The sequence below is a fragment of the Chiloscyllium punctatum genome, chromosome 5, assembly GCF_047496795.1.
Source record: "Chiloscyllium punctatum isolate Juve2018m chromosome 5, sChiPun1.3, whole genome shotgun sequence".
NCBI classification, from domain to species: Eukaryota; Metazoa; Chordata; class Chondrichthyes; order Orectolobiformes; family Hemiscylliidae; genus Chiloscyllium; species Chiloscyllium punctatum.
Genome location: NC_092743.1, coordinates 5,084,093 through 5,100,011, shown reverse-complemented (window position 1 = coordinate 5,100,011; position 15,919 = coordinate 5,084,093). Strand labels below are relative to the sequence as shown.

The following is a 15,919-nucleotide window of genomic DNA, read 5'->3' as shown; positions in this document are numbered from 1 at the left end:
ATCAAGCTGAGTCACCTACTCTTGCTCTTATGGTCTAAACTGCTTAAGCTTTTACTAGAACATATATTTGTATTTGTAGCCCCACATCAAAGGTAGCAAATCTCTTCATAATCATTTGAAGCTGTCATTCAAATCCATGAATTTACAGACCCAGCATCCCCTCACTGGGATAATGACTGGTTGTGGAATCAGTCAAGCAGCATAAATCGTTATGTCCATGAACAGTGGAATACCAAAAACAGATTTTCTTTGAAAGGCAAACCTTTTTCAAAAATTTAACAGACTCAGGGATTGAAATGACTTGTGTGGTTTGATAATTCCACAGAAAATACAGTACTAATTTATGAAACGTGTTCAGGCTGGTTGTAATATTTTAAAAGTAGACTTGTTCTCTGTCAGAGAAAAGAATTCATAAGTTTAGAAATCCTGTTGTTAGACTACACATGGGACATTGTGAACATTTTCAGCTTCGGTTATTACAAAGAGGACACAAATGCTGGGAAAATGCATTTTTTTAAAAATCAGAAGAGTGATCCCAACACCAAGACGGTACAAACTCAAGGGAAAGACTGGACTGGCAGCCACTCTTCTTTCTAAATAATAGAAAGTTAATGGGTGATCTATTCAGAGACCTTTAAAATTACTAAAGGGTTCAACAGGGGGTTGTCCAAAACCAATGGTCAGAACTTAAGATATTCTCCAATAAATTCAAAAGGAAATTCAGGAGAAACTTATTTACTTAGAAAAGTGGTGTGAATTTAAAACTCTTACCACAGAGATTAGTAGGCCATTTAAGGGGAAGCTTGATAAAAACATGAGGGCATATGGATTGGAAGGAGAGGTAGACAGGCTGGAATGAGTTGGGTAGAAGGAAGCTCCTGTGGGTCAAGACCACTTAGGCTGAATGATCTATGTCTTTGCTGTATATTTTAAGTAACTCTGGACTAATCTGAAACATGAATGGGTGTATGAAGTCTGCACTTGTGAGACTCCCAGTAATGGCCAACTGGCCCCATCCAGATATGGTGCCTGGCCAGCTAGTGGGCCTCTGAATTGGAGGACACTTGAGGCTGTCACAGTACTACAAGTATAGTGGTCTGTCCAAAATTCAGAGTCCATAATATAAGGAGCACAATGTACCTTGTACTTAAATCAGGGATCAGACCATGATGTCTAGATTACAGATCTAAAACTCTCCGGCTGGAATAAAAAACATTATTTTGCTTATATTATTATTTTGCTTACATTTTTACTTGTTTGGAACTGAGCAAAAGAGTACTTAGATCTGCAAACAAGGTGAATAATTAAAACCACAAGGGTGAAAGTGTTCTACATACAACCACACTGAGGGAAGCTGTAATATCCACGAGAACATCTGTCACAGTGTTCACCACTGTACTGCGGTTTGCAGCGACACAGACCTGTTGTTCCATCACATCCATCTGCAAATTCAGGGTTACACCTGCAGGCTGAAAAGAATAGAATCGCATTTTCAGGTTTTTATTCCCAAATTAAACTTATAATTCTTAAAGCATTCAAATCTTTCAGAATATGCTGGGAATCCTCAGCAGATTGGGCAGCATCAGTGGAGTTAGAAACAGAAACAACAAAGTTAACCAGTCTGATGAAAGATCATCAACGTCTCCAAGATCTTTGTTGTGAATCCTCCAGAGAATTGACCCTTTCTCTGTAACCTCCTGCAGATCTTCCAAGTTTGACATCTTTGCACTCCTGGTGCACATCATGCTCTTTGGGGTGGCATGTTAGCACATCATTAGCACTACTGCCTCGCAGTGCTAGGGATACCAGGTTCAATTTCACCCTCAGCCAACTGCATGTGTAAAGTTTGCACATTCTCCACATGTCTGTCTGGTTTTCCTCTGGAGACTCTGGTTCCTACCTACAGTCCACAGAGTCATAGAGATGTACAGCATGGAAACAGACCCTTTGGTCCAACTTATCCATGCTAACCAGATATCCCAACCCAATCTAGTTCTACCTGCCAGCACCCGGCTCATATCCCTCCAAACCCTTCCGATTCATTTAGCCATCTAGATGCCTTTTAAATGTTGCAATCATACTACCTCCACCACTTCCTCTGGCAGCTCATTCCATACACGTACCACCCTCTGTGTGAAAATGTTGCCCCTTACGTCTCTTTTATGTCTTTTTCCTCTCACCCTAAACCTATGCCCTCAAGTTCCAGACTCCCTCACCCCAGGGAAGAGACTTTGTCTATCTATCCTATCCATGACCCTCATGATTTTATAAACCTCTATAATGTCACCCCTCAGCCTCCAACGCTCCAGGGAAAACAGCCCCAGCCTATTCATCCTCTCCCTATCTCAAACCTTCCAAACTCGGTAACATCCTTGTAAATTTTTTCTGATCCCTTTCAAGTTTCACAACATCCTTCTGATAGGAAGAAGGCCAGAATTGCAGATGTGCAGGTTAGGTGGATTGGTTGTGCTAAATTGCTCATAGTGCCTAGGGATATGTGGGCTAACCATGGGTAATATGGGGTTACAGGGATAAGGTAGTGGGGTGAGTCTGGGTGGAATGCTCTTCAGAGGATTGGTGTTGACCCAATGGGCCAAATGGCCTGCTTCTCCACTATAGGGATTCTATGGTATCCTAACCTTCTGTGTATCATGAATATTTATCAATCCATTAGTGGTGCCCAATGCAATAAGTGCATTCAGCTGCCTGAAACTTCCTCTCTAAATCTTCCCTGCCTTTCTCTCCTCATTTACCATACTTAAAAAATGCTTCTTTGACTAATATTTTGGTTGCTTATCTGATTATTTCCTTACGTGTTTGGTGGCCAAATTCTATTTGATAGTCATTCATTTTTACTTGGGGTACTTTACTATGATAAAGGCACCATATAAATGAAAAATGTTACTTTTTATAAAATTGTATTGAAGGTTTATAACATATTTTCATTGTTATTTGGGGACTTTAATTTGAAAGTGGAGGTTACAGCATTTTTGAACCCATTTTATATTGTCACTCCATGTTCTTCCTGCCAAATTCTTCACCTCACATTTCTTAGAATCACAGAATTCCTACAGTGTAGAAAGAGGTCATTCTGATAATTGAATCTGCACCGATCCTTCAAAGAGCATCCTACCCAAATGCAGCCTTCCACCACCTCTGTCCTATCCCCATAACCCTGCATTCACTCTGTCCTTGTGATCCTATAACTTTGTCTTTCAAGTATAATTTCCAATTCTGTTTGAAAGTTTCTGTGAACCTGTTTCATAGTAGTCTAGTCCAGATCATAACAATTTCTCTAATGTTACACACAAGAGAATATTGTTTGCTAAATCGATGAGCCAAGTTCTGGAAAATGAGATTTGAATAATTAGGTGTTTGTTTTTGACTGATGCAGACTAGATGGGCCAAAGGGTCTTTTTCAGTACACCACTATGACCCTATGATATTTATCTTCTACACTGATCTTGAAGAACGCAATCGTGAGGCTAGGAAGACACATACTGACTGCCTGAGCTTCACTCTTTGTAGTCATTGTAATTATCCAGTTTAAAACCTTATCACTCGCTTCCAGCCATTATTCTAATTGCCACAAACTGGCAACCAGATTATTTAGCTTAAGACAATAATTATAGATTGTGTGCTAGTGTTGCATGGTGATAAATCATGGGATTGAAATGTAATTTCATTGGTATTTTCCCAAATGAGGATTTGCCAAAATTTAACTGCTCCGTTGTATGGTTATGCCAAGCTGGTTAAAGTTGTAGGTATTAGGAGTGCCTTAAAGGAAGCCAGAGAGGCTGAGAGGTTTAAGGAGTGACTAAGAGCTTAGGACATAGGCAACTGAAAGTGTAGATGTCAATGGTGGAGTTTTACCCAGTATAATAATGAGGGAGTGCTAATCTGCACCTTAATTTTGCCTTTTCATCTTAGTGTTTAACTCCTTTTCAAAATAAAACTTTCAAAATGAGAGAGTTCAGGAACCAGAAAATTATAAGCCATTTAGCTTGATATCTGTCATGAAGAAGGTATTAGAATCAACCACTGAAGAGCTGGACACCAAGAAAAACTCAAGGCAATCAGGAAGAGTTTTGTGATACTTTGTTATACCCGCATTCTAACTTCCAATGGCTCATACGTTAAAACACCTAGATCACTCTGCACCTTGAAGTTTTTAATTCTCCAATTAAAAAATACTCTGCTTTTTTTTATTCTTCCAGCCAAAGTGAACAAGTTTACATTTCCCATGTTATACTCCATCTGCCAGATTTCCATCCAATCATTTTATCCATATCAACCTGCATTATTGTTAAGTTATACTCACAGCATAGTTTCTTGCCTATCTTTGTGCACTCTGCAAATGTAGCCACCATGCCATCATTCCCATCACCTAAGACATTGATATATCATGCTGTAAAAAAATCTATTACTCTATACAGCACGGTCCTGCGAGTCTTCACTTTGTCGCGTCAATTAAAGTCCTATTTACGCTACTGTCAGTTTTCAGGGAGAGTTTCTTCACACAGAGGGTGGTGAATCTTTGGAATTTTTTTACGCCAAGAGGGCTGTGGAAGCTCAAACATTGAGCACATTTAAGACAGAAATCAATAGATTTCTAGAGGCCTTTTTTTTTAGATTAGATTACTTACAGTGTGGAAACAGGCCCTTCGGCCCAACAAGTCCACACCGCCCCGCCGAAGCGCAACCCACCCATACCCCTACCTTTGCCCCTTACCTAACACTACAGGCAATTTAACCTGCACATCTTTGGACTGTGGGAGGAAACTGGAGCACCCGGAGGAAACCCACGCAGACACGGGGAGAACGTGCAAACTCCACACAGTTAGTCGCCTGAGGCGGGAATTGAACCCGGATCTCTGGCGCTGTGAGGCAGCAGTGCTAACCACTGTGCCACCGTGCCGGAGTACTGTGCTGGAGTACTGTGTCCAGTTTTGGTCTCCCTGTTAGAGGAAGGCAAGTATTAAGTTGGAGAGGGTTCAAAAGAGATTTACCAGGATGTTGCCAGGAATGGAGAGTTTGAGTTATAAGGAGAGGCTGGATAGGCTGAGCCTTTTCTCACTGGAATGTAGGAGGTTGGAGGTGAGGTTTATACAAGATTACAGTGGTTTATAAAATAATAAGAGACAGTGAATGGCACATGTCTTTCCCTCGGGTGGTATTTTAAAGACTAGGGGTCATATTTTAAGGTGAGAAGAGAAATATTTTAAAAGGACATGAGGAGTAACTTTTTTATACAGAGAATGATTTGTGTGTGGAGTGATCTTCAAGCGGAAGTAGTGGATGCAAGTCTAGTTACAATACTTAGAAGACATTTAGATAAGTACATGATTAGGAAAAGTTTGGAGGAATATATGCCAAATACAGGCAGGTAGGACTATTTTTATTTGGGATTATGGTCGGCATGAATTGGTTGGACTGAAGAGTCTGTTTCCTTGCAGTATGACTCTAGAGATTAATAACATAAAGGGATATGAAGATAATGCATTGAGGTAGAAGAGTAGTCTTGGTCCAACTGAATGGTGGAGCAGGCTCACTTGGTTGAATGACTTGCTCCTGCTTCTATGTTCCTATGACATCTTGAAGTCAGAAATTTTGCTTTAAGATCCAAAAGTTTCTTTCTCTCTTTTAGGTAGCCGTAAAGAAGGGAGTAAAATAATATAAATTTAAAATCTTCCATACTGGGATTGTATTTTCATTACAATCCTTTGACAAAAACTAGAAAAATAAAAGCAAAAACAATCTTTTTGCATTCTAAAATGTTATGCATAAATAACAAAGGAACAATTTTAACTTTTTATCAGAGGAAATGCTGATTTCATGCTCTAACTGATTTTACTGGTGACAGAAATTAAGGGCTGAAGAACTGATGTTCCACCCAATTCCATCAAGAGCTAAGGGGGCAGAGTGCTTGTGTATATTTAAGGCTGAGATGGATAGATTATTGATCAGTCGGGGAATCAAGGGTTACGGAGAAAACATACGAAAGTGAATGTGAGGAATTTTGAATCAACAATAATTCTACTGAATGATGGAGCAGACTGAAGGAATGGGCTACTTCTGTTTGTATTTCTCATGGTCTTATGGATTCCATGGGATTCCTGCTCTGCCAGATAGGTTAAAATTACTCTCAGAATCACAGAATTGTTACAACACAGGAAAAAGTCTATTACTTCATCATGTCTGCACTGGCTCTCTGAATGAGTACTTCATTTAGTTTTCCGTGGTGCGTTCTGTCTCCTGCTGTCATACCTCAACATTCTTCCTTTTGAAATAACAGTCTAAAATGATTCCATGAAGGCTTTTACAATATCATTTCACTGGTGGAAAAAGAAAATAACCCAAGAAAAACATACGTAAACAGCCATCCACTGCCTCTTTTGGAACGCCAGATGGTCGATAGTAAAATGGAGCACATCGTTCACAGTTTATTCCCGCTGTGTTGTGCTATGGAGAAATTTAGAGATACATGACTCATTAAATCTTCTGCTGCCACTGATACTTCTTAGTTTGAGATGATAAATTATCATGTGAACAATTGAGGTTTACTTTATGAAATCAGACTCAATTTCTAATGTTGACTTTCCAACTGGACAACTAAGGCTTATGATTTCAAAATTTTAGCAAAAGGTTTATTTTCATGAGCTCAGAGCCATCAAATGAAATTAAAGTGTTAACAGCACTATTGATGCTTGTTTAAATCTGGTTAAAGATGTTGTCAATTTAAAGTTGCTGCACAGGATGGACTGTAAACAGCTAAATTCAACCACCATGTCACAATGACAGTGACTCCAACACAGAAATTGCTGTGTCTATTTACGGAGTCATTAAAAATGTCTTGTGTTTGTCTGCTCAAGTTAATGGGGCACTGCTGTTAAGAAATGTTTGACACATTTCTGCTGCCGAAGCAGGCCTTTAAAAGATATTTTGTTGTCTTTTTCCTAGAAGAGTAAATTAATAAAGATGTTGAAAACATTTGTAACATTTCAACATTAAGGCAAGCTAAAACAATTAGTTTAACAAGCACTGGAAACATCTGTGACGGGACAGCAACACATGGCATATGCTTCTCAACTATGACATTCCTGGCTATTTTTTAATGGAACAATTTGTCCTGACTTGAATAGCTTGCTTCATACCTGGCAGTTCAAGCAAACACCTCCACCTTCATAACGCCCGTAGCTGTTCATGCTTACTCTGCGCCGGCTGACTTCAGCATCATAATAACAATCTGTGGCATGCCCATGGCAATTACACGCTGTAAAATGATCAAGAAACTGTTAACTCAATGTCCATTTTAACAATATTGGCAAAAATAAATGATGATAACTTGGAGAATGATGTCCTTGTAATGGGCATGCTGACATTTGTAATGCTAAGTTCCTGGAAAGGCAATATCTCATCATTGGTCACTTACTTTGTTGGTTCAACAACATTGGGTACTTGGTAACACAAAATCTTTTTGGATATAGATTAGATTAGTTGATTAGATTCCCTACAGTGTGGAAACAGGCCCTTTGGCCCAACTAGTCCACACCGACCCTCCGAAGAGTAACTCACCCAGACCCATACCCCCTGACTAATGCACCTAACACTATGGGCAATTTAGCATGACCAATTCACCTAACCTGCACATCTTTGGACTGTGGAAGGAAATCGGAGCACCCGGAGGAAACCCACGCAGACATAAGGAGAATGTGCAAACTCCACACAGACAGTCACCCGAGGCTGGAATCAAACCCGGGTCCCTGGCGGTGTGAGGCAGCAGTGCTAACCACTGAGTAAGAATGATCCAGAAATTAATATCAAAATCATCTTTGTCTCCCTCATACATTACTAGTCCTAAATCCACCAACTTCAGGGCATTTTTATTCCTTTTTGAGACATGACCATCACTGGCAAGGACAACGCTTATTGCTTATCCCTGATTGCTCTGCATAAGGTGGTGGAATTGAGCTGCCTTCTTGAACCATCACTGTCCAAGGAGTCCCAAGATATTGACCCAGTGATAATGAAATAATTTATCTTTATCTATCTTCAACCTTTTTTCAGCTGTTTGGGTTTTGTATCCTAAAGTGGCATCCCAAATTCATGCAGTAATAAAGATGAGGTAGACAGATTTTCAAAATATTGAGGAGTTAAGGGCTATGGTGAGATGGAAAGAAAGGGAACTGAATCCTGCAGCAGATCAGCTGATCATACAGAATGATGAAGCAGGCTTGATGGGCTGAATGGCCTACTTCTGTCCCTAATTCTCAACTTCTTATCAAATCAAGCAACAAATTATAATTACATTGTACTTAAAAATAGTAAAACACTCTTAGAAACGCTATCAATGCTCAACAGTGAACCACCTAAGGGCATATTAGGATGAAAATACAATCACCAATGGAGTGATTAAAATTAGAGATGTACAACAAATTAGAATTATTTGGAGTGCAGATAATCAAGAGCATAAAACGGCATTATTGAGCTAGGAAGAGAGCAAGATCATGGAGGGAAAAGGATACAAGGATAAGAATTTTAAAATCAAAGTGCTGTTGAACCAAAAGCCAGACTCTAAACCAGACCACAGGGCTGATGCGTGACCAGACTTAATGTGTAATAGGATAGCAACAGTAAAAATTTCAAGAACCTGAAGTTTATGAAATGTAAAAGATGGGCTGTTGGGAGGGAAGCAATGGAATAATCAAGTCTGGAAATATTCAGTTATTGTGCATATTGAACACACACATTCAAGAGGAAATTAAATAGGTACATCAGAGGGAAAGGAAGAGACTAAATGAGAGGAGGCTTGTGTAGTGCATTACCCTGCCACAGATCATTTGGGACAAATGGTCTGTTTCTTTGCTATAAATTGGATGCCAGTCTATTTAATCCATTGTCGAATTGCATCTTACGATCCTTTGAAAATAATAGTGAATTAAGACTTTCTGGGCAGCTGTCAACAAAGATCTGTATTCTATTATTGGAATGAGTTGTTGGAAGTACATTACGAGTCAATGTCAATGACAGTAAAAGCATTTTTTTTCTAATATGAATACCAGAGATTAGAATAAGAAATGCACCTCAGCATGGCCAGTACCTGAAACAGAAAGATATTTTAATATTTTGGGTGAGACCATTCATAGAAACTAGTATCAGGAATAGACCAATCAGCCCTTTGAGCCTGCTCCGCCATTGAATATGATCCTGCTGATTATTCAACTCAGTGCCTTCCTCCCATATTTCTCTCTTATGCTTTGATTCCATTTAGCCCCAAGTGTTACCTCCAACACCTTCTCGAGATCGTACACTGTTTCAGTATTGATTGCTTTCTGTGGTAGAGAATTCTACAGGCACACCACTCTCCAAGCGAAAAGATTTCTCCTCATCTCAGTCCTAAATGGCCTCTCCCATATCCTTACACTGTTCTAGACTCCCTGGTCATCAGGAACATCCTTTCTGCATCTACCCTTTCCAGTCCTGTTAGAAATGTATAGGTTTCTATGAGATTCTCCCTCACTTTTCTGAATTTCAGTGAATATAATCCTAACTGATTCAGTTTCTTCTTATATGTGAGTCCTGCCATTCCAGAAATCATTATAGTAAATCTGTGCTGCACTCCCTCCAGAGCCAAAACATATTTTCCCCGATAAAGAGCTCAATCTGCACATAACACACCAGGTGTAGTCTCACCATAGCCTTGTATAATTGAAGCAAGACATCGCTACCCATGACTCAAATGCATAATTACTCAAAATTCTCTTTCTTACCCTGTTTGAAATTCTACTGCCAGGTAATAGGCATATATTTGAACTTTGCTGCCTCTTTTGTAGATCAAATTAAGCCTTGTTTCCCTATTATCGCTATTCTTACTGTCTGATATTTACTTATGTTTGAACAATGTCCTAAGTTTAACAGTCTCGTTCTTGAATGCACAGCACAATAATATCTCACCCTAATCTGTACTTGAAACCTCCTCTGAGCGTAAATCCTTCAAAATGTCTATGCTCCTTCTTCCTCTTCAGTATCTTCAATTTTAGTCACTCCACCATCAGTTGCTATACTTTGAGCTCCACAGGTTCTGGAATTCTATCCCTAAATCTCTCTGCCTACAACTCTTAATTAAACTGTATCTCTTAGACTAAGGTCTTGACTTAATATCTCCTTATAAAGATATAGGAACAGCATTAGGTCAGTCAGACTGTTGAGTCTGCTCAGCTTTTCAATTCAATTATTACTGATCATCTACTCCGGTGCCTGTTTCTTTCAATATCTTTATAACGCTTTACATCATTAGAAATGTGCTAATTTTTATTTTAAGTATAGTCAGTGATTGAGTTTTCTCAGCTCCGTGGGGTACAGAATTCCAAAGATTCACAACCTTTTGAGGCAAGAAAGTCTCCATTTCTCAGTCGACGTGGCTCAGTCCTGTGTGTCCCCTGATTCTAGACACCAAAACTGAGGGAAAAATTTTATCCATATCCACCCTGTCTATCCTTTTATTACAAAACAAAGAACTGCAGATGCTGAAGAAGATTGAAAACAAAAACAGAAATTGCTGGAGAAACTCAATGTGTCTAGCAGCATCTGTGTGAAAGAGAAACAAGTTTAATGTTTTGAGTCCAGTGAATCTTCTTAGAACTTTATTTTATGCTGTATCTTAGCTTCAAATCCTGTCTGATAATGAGCCTATGAAGTAATTTGAGATACTTTACACTTCGCACACCACTTTATAAATGTTGAATTGTGGCAAGAGATTTTTCAGCTTTGAAGGGGAAAAGTCCTTACTGTGTATAAACTGTATTAAATTAACAGGACAGCAATTCCCAGGAAAGAAGCTTACAAAATGTGAAGCAAGCTACTGGAGAATGAGACAGGCCAGTTGTCTCTTCTATTTTCTCATGCTTTCTTTGTGGGAACTATCGTTAATGTTTGGGATGTTACAAATAATGTCACATTAAATTGTTAGCTTCTTTTGTTTGAAGTTCATGGGTTCACCATCTATTTTTCACTTGGTCAAGGCAAGTCTAACCTTAGAATTACAGGTCTGGAATGTAGCAAAATAAACAATAAAAAAGGAGGAAACTTTCTCTTTATGAGATGTTGGCAGACATCCAGCTTTCTCTCTGCCAGAAAGTAGCTGTGGAACATCACTGTTTAATCCCCACTGCACTGTTCCATGTGAAGGCTGAGGCACTGTGTTTAACAGTGATTTTACAAGCATACCAAACAGCAACTTCTAAACAGATTTCTAATAAAAAAAACAGGCTGGGGGTTATACTGTCAGAGCTTGTTAGACTAAAAGGATTAAATTAGAAGGATTGTTACATGGACAACACTTTTATTCTCTCAAGTACAACAGATTAAGGGGTGATTTAATTGAAGTGTTTAAGATAAATAAATAATTTTTAAAAATAGAGAAACTATTTCCTCTGGTGTTGCGGTGTCAAGAACAATGGAGCACTGTTCCTCAAGCTTGCACTGGCCTTCATTGCAACATTGCAACAGACCTAGGTCAGAAAAAAGAGTGAGCAAACATTAGGAATGGACGAGAGTGTCATGGAGGGAACAGTCCCTGCAAAATGCTGACAATGAAGGGGAGGGAAAGATGTATTTGGTCTTGGCATCCTCCTGGAGGTGGAGGGACTACAGGAGAACGTTGTATGACTACTCAGTAATCTGTAGAGATGCACGTGGATGTAGCACATTAGCCTGGCACAATTTGAATGTAGGAATGTCAGGACTGATGGAACAGCATTCTGTTGAACCAAGTAAAAAAGCTCATCTGGAAACAGAGAATTAATACTTCTGGAAAACAACTGATTGATTGACTCCCAGTCTGTGGGTGTAACGATATAGAAGTCTTTGGACCTTCAGAAATGGAGTGGTGTCTTTTTCTCTTCAGTATAGAGCACCTAAAGCCTGAAGACAGTCAGTTTATTTTCCCTCACTAGTTGCTGTAAGTGTGCTCTTAATGAATAGGTCAGAGGCTTTGTAAATTGTGAAGTTGGTGATCTGTTCCTCATATAAGTAATTGTAAGTACCTGGAGAAGACAATTTAAGTTCAGCAAATCCTGGCATGCCAAAAAGATTCACTGAATAAACTCTGTGGATAGCCTTCTCAGTTTTTCCCTCCACTCATAACACCAATTCTTTATTTTGTGTGTCTGTCTGTATGCGTCTGTTGGGGCAGATATATAAAGGAATAAAATTTTAACTAGTAGAGTTTTATAGCCATGGTTTATAAGTATCTTCCTGCAGGTGGGACCTATTTATTTGTCATAAGCAGTAATCCTTCTTAAGTACAGGAACCTAGTCCATGCTTTCTGTCAACCTGCATCTAAAACGACAGATAAATTGGAAAGTTGTGTATACTTTGATAATATTTTTACTTTTGTGAAGACTCTGGATTTCCAGCACACTACCTCAGTGAGGTGTCATCATTATGACTTGGCAGAGTTCATCATGTCTGTTAAAAAAAATCTGCTCCCTGAGGGCAAAAACTTTCCTTAGCTTGTGTTTAGATAAAACAGGTATGAATACTCACGTTCACATTCATTTGCAGATGAAGTAGTGGCTGGTTGCCATTGTTTCTGACTATATCCAGGGCAACACCGGTCACAAGATATTCCACATGTGTTATGCTGGCACTCACACTGCAACCTGAACATTATAACCTTTGTTAATAACACACAGTCAGAGACAACCAATGTAAATGGATTGAATTAGAGCCAATAAATTTTGACAAATAACATCTTAGTCAGTAACTATATAAACATCCTTTCACAATTATCAAATAATGGTGAAGGTAGCTCTGAAAAAACCAGCAACAGAGATAATGAGGATGTAACTTTTGCAATGGATGATTGTGAATGGCAATAAACAGCCTGAAAGAGCAATGGAAACAAATTCCTTTTTCTCATTCATCTACAGGTTATGGGCATTGCTGACTAGGCCAGTATTTATTGACCATTCTTATTTGCCCAGAGGGCAGTTAAAAGTTAATGACATTGTTGTAGGTCTGAAGTCACAGGTAGGCCAGACCAGATAAGGACAGCAGATTTCCTTCTTTGAAGGGCATGAGTGAACCAGATGGGTTTTTAATGATAATTGACAGTGGTCAACATTACACTAGCCTCTTAATTCTAGATTTTTTGAAAAAGTGAATTCCACCTCCATCATCTGCCATTGTGGGATTTGAAACCATTCCCTCAGAACATTAGCCTGGGATTTCTAATCCAGTTATATTAATACTATACCTTCTCAATGATTACTTTGAAACAAAACATATACTGGAAGAGGGAAAATTGTCAGAGCTATATCAAGAATAACTGGATAGCTTTGTCAAAGGAGTAGCACAAGAATGACTGGGCAGGCACAGTGGCTTAGTGGTTAGCACAGCTGACTCACAGCACTAGGGATCTGGGTTCAATTCCACCCTTGGGTGACTGTGTAGAGCTTGAATATTCTGTGTGGGGCCCCTCTGGGTGCTCTGACTGCCTCCCACAGTTCAAAGATGTGTAGGTTAGGTGAGCTAGCCATGGGAAATGCAAGATTACAAGGTTTGGGGGGATGGGTCAGGATGAGATGCTCTTCAGAGAGTTGGTGTGGACTTGATGGGCCAAATGTCCTACTTTCACACTGTAGGGATTATATGAAATGGCCTCCTTTAGTGTTTTATTATATTTTCTAATTAACTTGCTCAAAATGTTATGACACTGGGGCAGGTGATACTTGAACTTCTGGCTCAGAAGTAGGGACACTACCCACAGCACCAAAAGCCCCTCATTTTGGTTTAGCATTATGTGACACAACTGTGATGTCCCAGATGACAATTTTCATTAATTAACTACAATTTTATACCTGTAATTTGATCTGAAAACTACTTTGATACATTAAACTTCCCTTTGCTCACCATTCATTTTTAAATATTCTTTAAAGTATCATCTCCATAAGTAAATAAACTCCTCATGAATATAACTCCAGACATCTAGTCTCTTCTAAGACTCAAAAAGGACCAAATGTTCCTTCTTGTTTGACACTGTTAACACTTATTCTTCATTTTGATGGAACACTCTCCATTTGCCTGGATAAACAAAGTGCCAATGATACTCAAGAAACAAAGCAGCCCGTTTGATCAGAAGCCATCTCCACCTTCAACTTCCGTTCTTCCTATCACTGATGCAGAGTAGCATTTTTGTGTACAATGTACAAAATACACTGCAGTATCTCACCATGACTCCCCCAACAGCACTTTCCGAACCCATGATTTCTACCAACAAGTAGGACGAGGGCAGGAGATACATGGGAAGACCACTACCTGCAATTTCCCCTCCAAGACACTCACCATCCTGACTTGGAAATATATTTCAATTCCTTCAGTGTTGCTGGGTCAAAATCCTAGAACTCTCTCCTAAACAGCATTGTGAGTCTCCCATAGCACATGAATTACAGGTGTTCAAGAAGGCAGCTCATCACCACCTTCCCAAGGGCAACAAGGGATTAGCAATAAATGCTGGTCCAGACACCCACATCCCATGAATAAACAAAAATGAATGAACATGAAAATAGTAAATACAAACTATTCTTTGAATTGACATTATTCGACACTTTGCTTAACAATTTCTCAAACTAAGGAAGCTTCTCAGTTATTTTACATTTAAAACCCAAATTCTGAAACCTAAAAATTATATTGAAATGAGTATGAAATTACATACTCATGGCTGTATATTAAATTTCAGGTACATGTTGCTGATACAATGCTATAACAATGATGCATGGTATCCCTCTGGTGTTTTTTCATTCAGCAAACGGCCTTTATTGTTACTGGACTTGAATGAGTGCAGTGAAAGGTTTGTAATGTGGCCTCTCAGCATCGTCATCTTAGGTACAGGGTACCTAGGTACAGATACATTAAGTGTTGTCGCAGAATTGAAATAGTTTTTTAAAAAGGCAATCATGGGAATACAGAGTAAAAAGTCCACAATGAAGATAAAAAGTATTTTTAAAGTACTCAAGTTATAGTCCTTTTTCACTGAGTCCATGCCTACTGGGCTTCAGAACATGAGGCCTCACTGCCTGCACGCGCTGGCCTCCGTCCAGGACTCGTACTCCTAACTCAGCCCACGCTCGCTCTGCTCCCACTCCTGTTCCGGCCGCCAATCACTTCTAGGACTAGGCCCATGCTGCTCCAGCCATGACTCACTTCTGGGACTCAGCCTGTGCTGCTCTACAGCCACTCCAGCTGTGACTCAACTTGTCTCCCATGCCAGGCATGTCTTGGACTCTGTTCTCTATATCCTCCAGGTAGGATACTTAAAGAAGGTGGAAGTTGGCAGGCGGGGGATAAAAAAAGCACAGCAAGAGGGGAAAAAAAGGAAATGGGGCTGGCAAGCAGAGGAGCTCCGGCTGGAGCATCTTACTCTGCCACCATCTTAACTGTGCTCACTCATGAGGTAGGGGTGTTGCTGCTATCCTGCATTTACTGCCCGTCCCTAGTTGCCCCCTTGAGAAGGTGGTGGTGAGCTACCTTCTTGAACTGCTGCAGTCCACATGCTGTTGGTAGACTCGCACTGCCCTTACAGAGGGAATTCCAGGATTTTGATCCTGGAATGCTAATGCTAAAGCAATATGTTTCCAAGTCAGAACGGTGAGTGGCTTGGAGAGGAATGTGAAGGGGGTGGTGTTTCCATGTATCTCCTGCCCTTGTCCTTCTAGATGGAAGTGCTTGTGGGCTTGGAAGGTGCTGTCACCGAGAAAATGAAAGATGCCTCATCGCTGTTTGATTTGAAATAAGACTCTTTTTCTACCCGCTTGAGTTTGGAGGACTTTTAAAAATCACAGTGAAACATCAAATGTTTTACAGAGCTTCACAGGATGGATTGTGAGAAGATTTTCTCCTGCATAGATAATCTAAAAT

The 15,919-nt window shown here is 39.7% G+C and overlaps 1 protein-coding gene across 2 annotated transcripts in view; it reads right to left on the bottom strand.

Annotated features, from left to right (window-relative positions):
• The window catches only part of LOC140476847 (laminin subunit alpha-3-like), a 364,783-nt gene that overhangs the window by 247,597 nt on the left and 101,267 nt on the right, over positions 1 to 15,919 (bottom strand). For both annotated transcript variants that reach the window (XM_072569677.1, XM_072569678.1), the window contains exons 7-10: positions 12,548 to 12,663; positions 7,155 to 7,273; positions 6,372 to 6,462; positions 1,338 to 1,469 (exon numbers count right to left, since the gene is read on the bottom strand). In XM_072569677.1, coding sequence (XP_072425778.1) covers positions 1,338 to 1,469; positions 6,372 to 6,462; positions 7,155 to 7,273; positions 12,548 to 12,663 — 458 coding nt within the window. The remainder of the gene's footprint in view (positions 1 to 1,337; positions 1,470 to 6,371; positions 6,463 to 7,154; positions 7,274 to 12,547; positions 12,664 to 15,919) is intronic.